We start from the raw sequence: 9,765 nt of genomic DNA, 5'->3' as shown, positions 1-9,765 counted from the left end.
CAGCGACTAATAAACGTCGACCATGTTGTTAAGAAGCACAACAAAAGACGAGTGGATTTAAGAGAATTCAGTCCGTTTTGAAGACAGTGTCGATATTGACGAGATTAAACTGATTTATAGAGAAGAACCCATCAGCAGGGTGAGTGAAGGATAAGAGTGAGCAGCTGTCGAAAGTTTTGTCTCGTTCTCCTGGACAAACATTAGCATTAGCTCTGTCTACATCCTCACAGCTTGAATACGTCACGCTGAGAGTCCTGACAGAATGGCGAGAGAGTTAGCAGATTAACTCCACTCTCAGATCTCTCTGGGCTTTCTGCTCGGTTACACACTCAATTCACAACTTTTTTCTCTGAAAACAGTTCTTAGACAATATATTATTACAAAATTAAGCTCAAAAATTCTTTTTTTTATTTTTTAAATCTAGCTAAAAACATATTGGCGGCGTGTAGCAGCAAATGGCTTCCAGCTAACTAACTAACTAACCATTTAAACTAGATTTGTTTTCCAGTGAGAGACAAATATTTGCGTTCAGTTTGTGGGTTAAAAATCATTTTTTGTCATATTTAAACATTAATAGTGAAAATATTCCCTCAGTAAACAGGTGCACAGCTGAGGAGTATAAAATACTTTCTCTTTTAAAGTTTTATATTGTTTAAATGGTCCTTCAGAGCTTTTTATACCTGTATCATGGATAGTAAATTCACACGGTATAAAAAATACGTGACTTTGAAGAGATTTATATTTTGTCACTTTCACGAAAATGATTAAAAGTTTTTTGATGTTTCATCCTGTACTACTGTTGTGTTCGTCCAATCAAATCCTCCCTACATGGTGGATGCCCCGCCCCCAGGAGGAGTTATATTGTACCATTATTTCACTGAAAGCAGCTCATTATCAGTTGGTCAGTGGAAAGCGTGGTCAGCTAAAAAATCTTTTTGTTCAATCTTCAATCAATCTTGTTGTTGTTGTTGTTGTTTGGCTGCTCCCTGTTTGGGTTGGTCACAGCAGTTCACCCGAACCATGTGTTTTGGTACAGGTTTTACCCTGAATGCCCTTCCTGAGGCAGTCGTCCCTTTTTGCGTCCGGCACTGAGAGTTAGCCCCTCGAACCCAGGCTGCGGTGGTTAGAGAGCGGGATCAAATAATGGTTCAGGTTAAACTCTCAGTATTTAGCTAGTTTACTAAATTAACCCTAGGTTTGTTTTTCGATTCGGTGTGGATCTCGAGCGGCGTCGGCTGCTGTGCGAATCACTCGAGTGCTTCAATACGCCATCGCTTCAACTTCCTGTCTCAAATCACTTAAAAACTCCAGTCATTCCATTTCATAGGGAGACTGGTTTGTGAGTGATGTGGTGTCCCGTGATTATGCAACTTAATTCACCTGAAAATTAAGATTTCATTGTAATACTAATCATTCTCTCTCTCTCTCTCTCTCTCTCTCTTTCCCTCCCAAATGCAGGTCTGTTTGATGACCAAACTGAAAAAGAGACACTTCCATACACGCTAAAAAGCAGGAGCTGGACGCTGGAGGTGCTGTATGCAAACCATATAGTCGTCTTTCCCTTTCGTTAAGACGTCTGTCTCCGGGGATTACTGCTTTATGCTGGATGTTGCATTGAATTTCCATCACCAGGGATTGACTTTTGCTTCTTCTTGGGGACACAAATAGTGAAAAAGTGACAAACTGCAAAAGTAAAGGTCTCCTGATCCAGCATAAATAAAATTCAGGACAAAACAAACAAAAAAAGAGAGATCGAACTTTTCCTGATTAGAAGAGAAACATCTTTCGCTGTTCTGTTGCAGGACTCGAACCTTCTCCAACCTGCAGGCGTATAATTTTCTATACTCCGTGCAGGTGTATTATATTTATGCATATAAATGCTTATTTCTCTTCGTTTGGAAGAGCTTTTTGTGTTAAACCTATTCCTGTGACGTCGGTGGCTCTCCTTTGAAGAGGTTGCACTGTACATGTACATAGATGTGTATGTCTGTAAATGTTAGACGAGCTCACTGAGGTTCTATTATACCGTTTGTAAATGTTTTATTAGAACTTTTATAGACCGGTTGTTTAAAAAAAAAAAAAAAAAAAAAAAAATATTGTAAAAGCAATTAAGATAACTTTTTTGGTAAAACTTATACGAAGAAGAAGACTTGATGGCTACTGCAAAGATGGAAAACGTAGGCGCTGTTGTAATGGGACTCAGTAAGCAGAACGGTCAGCCCAGAGGACTGAGCTCTCAATCCGGACCCGCCGTCCAGAGCAATCCGTTCGCAAGAGGCCAAAAACCTGCTGCAGACCCGCAGGAAGGACCTGGAATCAGGTGAGTCGTATATCATCAAGTTAAAGTAAAGCTGTGTAAATAAAAAAAAACTGTGTTTGTTGGACTGCACTGAACCCTGTGGCGTCATTGTTATAATTTCTCGATGGTTATGAAACCCTCCTCTAAAGTTTGTGGCGTCAACCCCATGCTGTGCTGCTAAACAATGCCGTATTTCAACGTTAGATACTTACCAACAGAAACCCGATCAGAAATGGAGCAGCATGCGCCTCATGTCATGTGCTTTATACGGCCACAGAAACCCCAGTTCACATGTTTGAGGTGAATAAAATGTGACGGATAGCCAAGGAGGATTCACGACTTTATTTTTACTCACCGATGCGAAAGCATGAAGCTTTTAAAGCGGTGATATTTATGCAAATAAGAAAAGTATGAGCAGTGTGAAACCTCAATCAACAGCAACCCAGGATTCTGTTTAACCAGAGCTTACAATCACGCAGCGCTTTCTGTTGACAAGAGGAAGCTCCACCTTTATGTTTATAATGTGTCACGTTTCATTAAATGTTTACATGGAATACTTCAGTTCTGTATAACAGTCGAAATGATATGGAGTGAAACGTGTTGGCTGTGTAAATACCCTGAATTCTAACATGCTGTTAAAAACCTTATAAACAATCACACAGAGTTTCGAGTGTGAACAGCCCTGATAATTCTGTGTCTCTTCTGTTCATCGTGTTCCAGGTTTGGTGAAGACTGGAAAAAGAGTCTGCAGCTTCCACCCAAAGACACCAGAGTTAAAACTTCAGTAAGTCTCTCATACATCCTCCATAATGCCGAAGCCGTTAAATGTTTGGCGCCTCACTTTAATGGGCGACATTTTAAGACTGGTAGAATCGAGGGCTTCGTATCAACCGTCAGATATCCAGTGATGAGATGCAGCGTGTCGGGTACGTTGACGAACGCAGACTATGAGGAACAAGTGAGGTTATAAATCCACAAGCAGGACTGAGTAGCATAGGCATATGAAGCTCTGTGTGGTGTTATTTTCTCACAAAAAGTCTGATTGCTGTGTTTATTTCCTCCCTGGCTGTTTAACTCTAACCGATGATCTCTCTCTTAAGGATGTGACGTCTACCAAGGGAAATGAGTTTGAAGACTACTGTTTAAAGAGGGAGTTACTCATGGGGATCTTTGAAATGGGTTGGGAGAAACCTTCTCCGGTCCAGGTGATTATATTCCTGGTTCACCGTAGCGTCTGAGACGCCGAGCGCGGATTTAACGTGTTTTTATTGGTTTTCAGGAGGAGAGCATCCCCATCGCTCTCTCGGGTCGTGACATCCTGGCTCGTGCCAAAAACGGAACAGGGAAGAGTGGAGCGTATCTGATCCCCATGCTGGAGAGGATAGACCTGAAGAAAGACTACATCCAGGGTAAACTCAGGAACACACCTCTGTCTGAAATGAACCATCTCCGGTGTACCGAGAGTAGTTTTTCTTTTTCTCTTTCTTTATCTCTCTCTCTCTCTCGCCCCTCTTTCTTTTTCTCTGAATCTCTCTCCCCCTTTCTTTCTTCTCTTCTCATGGTGTGTGTCACATTCTGACACATACTTCACCTAAGATGGTGCTTAGTTTATCTTGGTCTGTTCATTTACAGATATTCAGTATTTTGTTTGTTTGTGTCTCTCTAGCCTTAGTAATGGTGCCCACTCGTGAGCTTGCACTACAGGTCAGCCAGATCAGCATTCAGCTCAGTAAGCATCTCGGTGGAGTCAAAGTCATGGCCACCACCGGTGGAACAAACCTACGAGACGATATCATGCGTCTGGATGAAATCGGTAATTATAAACAAACACAGGAACTTTTCATCTGACTCGCCCTTAAACTAGAAACTCTATATTATATACTGACCTTTTAACCAAGCTTTAACTAACGAATATTTTTCAGTCATTTCTTACTTGTGCAGATAACCTGAACATTGTGAACATGATTAAAAAAAATAATAATAAATTATTGTTATAACCTTAGATCAAAACCCGTTGACTTCTGGCCCAGAATGCTCGTTTGTGCTTGAGCTTCCGGTCAGTCAGTTTATAGACTCTACATAGTGACCAAAGTTTCTGGGGGTGGAGCTTTTTGCACATGGGTGGGAACTGGGACCAAGCTCTGAGCTCCAGTCTAATTGATTTAGTGACCACACAGTAAATCTGTTTGAATTTATTTAACTAGGGGTCAGTGATTCTGTCTGTAATGGTATGGTTTAACTGTCCCTCGTTAATCTGTCTACATCCAGGTTGTAACGGTGAGACCACAAAGTCCTAACAGTAAGAGTTTTTCTGTTTTGTGTGTTCCTGTAGTGCATGTTGTCATCGCTACACCAGGCAGGATACTGGACCTGATCAAGAAGGGTGTAGCGAAAGTGGATAAAGTTCAGATTATGGTCATGGATGAGGTGAGTCCTCGTTATACCACAACCGGGTCCATAATTGAACTATCCTAGTAGTTGTCCAAGTGTGGTCTCTAGTGGCCGTGTCGCATCCGGATGGTGTTTGTATCACCGATAAGAAAGAAAAGGAGCTAAAATGTGCAGCCTAACAACTGCAGATTTATTTGCAATGATGTAAAGAGTATGTTTTGGATAGCGGAGTAGCAGCACAAGCAAACTGCCCACTACAAACTTTCCAGACACACCAATCATTTCTGCTCTACTTCCTTTCTGCTCTACGTCAAGTTTTATTGTGCTTCGTAATTTCCCGAAAAACATTTAATGAGACCTTTATACCGAGGGATAATATGATCAGATGTAACCAAGGCTGTACGTTTTTGTACCCAGGTCAAGCTTTATATAGGAAGGAAAAAAAAAGTGTCATACCACTTGGTCAGAGAAATCTTTCGAGTGGTTTGGATTGGTCACTTTATAGCATTTTGTTAATTTGCCCTCCCTGAAATCACGGCTCATTTGTAACATTTCCACTCTTCACTTCAACTCCAGCTGTCTCGTTACAAACCCAACAGTGCTGGATCGAGGCAGAATGACCACACACACCCCTCTCTGTCCAGTCATCTCTGAAAACTCTTGTTTTCTTCAACTCTTCTTTTCCTGGAAACTGACCTCCTCACCCATCCAAACCCTCTCTGCGGTGAGGTGTCGCCCCATTACCCCACCCGATTGTGTCAAACGTCATATGCTCACTGGATGGCATGACAACAGTGTCATGCAGGAAAACCTTTAATATCTCTCCTTCACTTTCATTTCGGACCATCTTCAAAAAAACATGACATAAAAAGCTGCGTTTATAAAAGTAGGAAATCCACACTTTAAATCCATTTTACACACAATTAGTGCTCTTGAAATATGAAATAGAGACGGGTCCAGATCGAATTCCCTCTGGGTCCGGATCTGGATACACATACGGCATTGTCTTGACAGCTGTGTATCTCTCGATGGCGTAAGCTAGTTCAAAATCCTCTTTAGGCAGAAACCTGGATTTACAAGCAGGTATTTATCCCCAGGGGGCATTTACAAATGCAAATCCAAAATAAAATACAGTTGTTGTAATGATGATTAAAGGAATAAGTCAGTCAGTGCAAAAAGCTTGAGTAAACATCTGTATAAGATATCTGTAAATAAATATAAATAGGTACTGCTTAATAGTCGAAACAAAAGAAGAGGAAGAATAAAGTAGAAGAAGGAGAAATAGATGGATGTATATATTAATAAAGTTAATCTCAAAATCTTTTCCATTTTTGTCTTTTCCCCTCAATCCCCCTTCCTCCTCTGTGTCTTGAAGGCTGATAAGCTTCTCTCCCAGGACTTTGTGGTGCTCATTGAGGATATCATCAGCTTCCTGGACAGGAACAGGCAGATTTTGCTGTATTCTGCTACTTTTCCCATCACTGTGCAGAAATTCATGGTAAATTAGAGTAAACAGGAAAAAATGGCCGGTCTTGCTGCGCGCTCTCTCTCTCTTTTTTTCCTCCAGCGGTTATGTGATGGATGTGTTTTCTTTCCTCCAGGCGAAGCATCTAAAAAAGCCTTACGAGATTAATCTGATGGAAGAGCTGACGCTGAAGGGCATCACGCAGTACTACGCCTATGTTACTGAGAGGCAGAAGGTGCACTGCCTCAACACACTCTTCTCCAGGGTAAACACACACACACTTCATTTCTGACTGAAAGCATGAACGTTAGTGTGTTCACACCACAATGACCTCCATGTTGGTTTTTCTTTATCTTTACAGCTGCAAATCAATCAGTCCATCATCTTCTGCAACTCGACTCAGAGGGTGGAGCTTCTGGCTAAGAAGATTACTCAGCTGGGCTACTCCTGTTTCTACATCCATGCCAAGATGATGCAGGTGAGGTGATAAATTAACCAGGTGATCTGATCATGAACTGATCTGAGCTGTTTACGTGATTGTCTTTGCTACAATTGTTTCTGTCTGTCTGTCTGTCTGTCTGTCTGTCTCTCTCTCTCTCTCTCTCTCTCTCTCTCTGTGTCTCCAGGAGTACAGAAACCGTGTTTTCCATGACTTCAGAAATGGGCTGTGTAGAAATCTGGTCTGCACAGGTAGGTTTGTCTGTCCATATTAATCAGCAGTCTGTTTTTATTTTATTTGTTTTGGCCCCTCCCACTCTGATGTGTTTAGTTGTATAGCGCTTTTAAGTAAGGAATCAAGAGCAAAGCTCAGTACTGCCATAAGCACAGGATTGTGTTCATGATTTCTGCAGCAGCAACAATGATGCAAAATGATAAATGTTTAAGGCTTGGGATCTGTTTTAATATATATCACTGTTTAACGGTATTCTTAATAGTTCTCTGTGAATATCAAATATACTGAAATAACACTGCAGCAACACATCCTTTACATCAGAACTCCCCGACCACCGGGCCGCGGACCAGTACTGGGTCATTCACAGAAATGATAAAAACGGATTTTTAATTTTCTTTCTTTCTTTTTTTTGTGAAGACTGACTACTTTCGTCTGTTCCTCTTGACCACACTGGTCTTAATAGCAGTTTCTTTTCTTTTTTCATGCACCTATAAATAAAGCTCACAAACTAACCTTTGCAATAAGAGTAAAAAAATAAGAATGCTGTAGAGCTTCATTGAAAAGGAGGAAAGACTTAAAAAAAAAAAAAAAAAAAAAAAAAAAAAAAAAAAAGGTGCAAAAAAATGTTTAGGGATCGCTGCTAACATGTATAACGTTAAAAACACACAGACAGTGTTATATCAGCGAAACACCACTAGAGGGAGCCCCTTTTCTCCTGAAGCTGTTACACCAGGGAGTATGTCTGCAGTGGTTACTATCTAAGTATCCTCTAAGTCCTGTAAGTTGAGCCTAACCTCCCAACTTACAGGATCTGCTGCTAACATCTTGGTGCCAGATACCACAGCAGCAAAAGGTGGACCGGCACAATATTAGACAGGTGGTCATAATGTTATGCCTGAGTGGTGTATATCAACTGACCTGAATAATACTTCAGTGCTCCTCGTTCAGTGAACGTATGTATACACGTTCTTGTACCTTAACAGATTTGTTCACGAGAGGCATCGACATCCAGGCGGTGAACGTGGTCATCAACTTCGACTTTCCCAAGAACGCAGAGACGTATCTGCATCGCATCGGGCGCTCAGGTGACCCTCAAGTCATTTTTCAGAGTTTCAGTTTCCATGACGACTTCTACATGTTCATAAAGAAGTTTGTTTGTTTTTTTAGGGAGGTTTGGCCATCTGGGTCTGGCCATTAACTTGATCACAGCGGAGGATCGCTTCAACCTGAAAGCCATCGAGGACCAGCTGGTGACTGATATCAAGCCCATCCCCAGCAGCATCGATAAAAGTCTGTACGTGGCTGAGTTTCACTCAACCAACGACGAGGCAGAGGAGCAGGAACCGGCCGAAGAACCATAAAGAACCCTAAGGAACCAGCAGAACTGGACAAGTCAGTGCCACAATGAAGCTGTGTGGAAATGGTGTTAGATGAATGAGTGGATGGATGAGTGGAGTGTGTGTGTGTGTGTGTGTGTGTGTGTGTGTGTGTGTGAGGGAGCATATCCTAATGTTGTTGAAATACTTTACACTTTCACTTAAGCTGTATGAATCTCCGTTCTGTTGCTCTTTTCTTTTCTTTTCTTTTTTTTGTAGGGCCTAAACATTACATTATAGATGCTCTCCTCAGGACAAACCCTGGCTTTGCACAAATATCAGCTTTCACACACACACACACACACACACACACACACACACACACACACACACGGGCCCTGAATGTCCAGTGGTATCTTTTTGTGTTTACTTTCTAAAATTCTTCAAGGATCCCATCACTGGCTGAGTCGAACACGTATTATGCTTTGCACCAGAAAAAAGACGTTATAAAGAACAAAATCTACATTCCAGACTTCACTTCAGACGTTAACAAAAAAGCCTAGACCACCTTGTTTTCTTTTCTTTTTCTTTTACCCCTCGTCTCCCCCACGCAGTCTGGAGTGGACACTCGGCATGACGATTAAGATCTGAAGGATTTCCCTATCAGCTGGATGAAATAAATAAATAAATAAATAAATAAGATAATCTTATAAATACTGCAAAATGCTGCGTTTGTGTAAAAGTTCGCTCAAGGAATATAAGCCTAAATGCCACAACCTGCCAGATACAGAAGCTTTTGTTTTTCTTTTCCCTTTTTCTTTTCTTTTTTTTTTTTTTTTTTTTTTTTTTTTTTACCTCACTAAAGTGCCTTACTGCATCAGATAAGACGGTTTAGTTTCTGCGTTAAAGCTGCATAGTTTCCACGGACATGCGAAGGGGACGACGTGACGAGGCGTCCTCATCTTCCTGGGCTGTGAAGAAAATATCACAAATCTCAAGAATTACACAAAACCGGGGAGAAAACAAAAAAAGAATGTTGATGAAACCATTTCGCTAAATGATCTCTAAATTATTTTAATTATATATATATATATATATATAATTAAAAGGCTCTGAAGGAAACTCGTTCATGGTTTTCATGCGTAGTTCATCGTCGCAATAAGTCGTGGCAGCTAAATATAAGTAAATAAACGCATGCATGACGTGTCACTTGAGCCTTTCTAATGTTTTCCAATTTGAAAAAGAAAAAACATTCCTAGCCTCAGTAGATTAATATCGTTTCGTCTCGCTGCAGATTAGATTTTAATCCCCATGATGTGAGAGAGAGGGGTGTGTGTAAGTGTTTATTCTCTCTTTAATAAAAGATATCTGCGTGCAAAGCATAAAAAAAGCAAAAAAAATAAAATAAAAAATTATACTCTTGCTTTTAAGTCTGTTGCCAGGTTGATGATGATGATAATAATAATAACTTTGTTCTTTACTTTAACTGGGTAGGAGCGAATGTATAAAAACATATTTTTATCTGTAAATAAGTGGATGAATTTGTTCGGATGTCTCCCCTAGGATGTCTCGGAGTTTTTTTTCCCCTTAGATCGAAGTGAATTTGTGGAAAGCGAACTGT

General features: G+C 40.7%; 1 protein-coding gene across 3 annotated transcripts in view; it reads left to right on the top strand.

Moving 5' to 3' along the window:
• Positions 1-9,765, top strand: part of LOC131362540 (probable ATP-dependent RNA helicase DDX6) — a 14,696-nt gene continuing 4,931 nt past the window's right edge. Inside the window, exons 1-14 of one of the 3 annotated variants that reach the window (XM_058404595.1) lie at positions 1-139; positions 1,459-2,320; positions 3,020-3,083; positions 3,400-3,504; positions 3,579-3,708; positions 3,966-4,112; positions 4,632-4,726; positions 6,066-6,188; positions 6,292-6,420; positions 6,517-6,633; positions 6,782-6,845; positions 7,812-7,913; positions 7,996-8,220; positions 8,424-8,993. In XM_058404595.1, the coding sequence (XP_058260578.1) occupies positions 2,154-2,320; positions 3,020-3,083; positions 3,400-3,504; positions 3,579-3,708; positions 3,966-4,112; positions 4,632-4,726; positions 6,066-6,188; positions 6,292-6,420; positions 6,517-6,633; positions 6,782-6,845; positions 7,812-7,913; positions 7,996-8,189 (1,437 nt within the window). In that variant the 5' untranslated portion in view covers positions 1-139; positions 1,459-2,153 and the 3' untranslated portion in view covers positions 8,190-8,220; positions 8,424-8,993. Of the gene's footprint in view, positions 140-1,458; positions 2,321-3,019; positions 3,084-3,399; positions 3,505-3,578; positions 3,709-3,965; positions 4,113-4,631; positions 4,727-6,065; positions 6,189-6,291; positions 6,421-6,516; positions 6,634-6,781; positions 6,846-7,811; positions 7,914-7,995; positions 8,994-9,765 lie in introns of those variants that run through there. The other 2 variants (XM_058404594.1, XM_058404593.1) reach the window with 2 other exon arrangements.

Source organism: Hemibagrus wyckioides, linkage group LG12 (assembly GCF_019097595.1).
Source record: "Hemibagrus wyckioides isolate EC202008001 linkage group LG12, SWU_Hwy_1.0, whole genome shotgun sequence".
NCBI classification, from domain to species: Eukaryota; Metazoa; Chordata; class Actinopteri; order Siluriformes; family Bagridae; genus Hemibagrus; species Hemibagrus wyckioides.
Note: the sequence above shows the minus strand (reverse complement) of the source record. Positions and strands in the feature narration are given on the sequence as shown.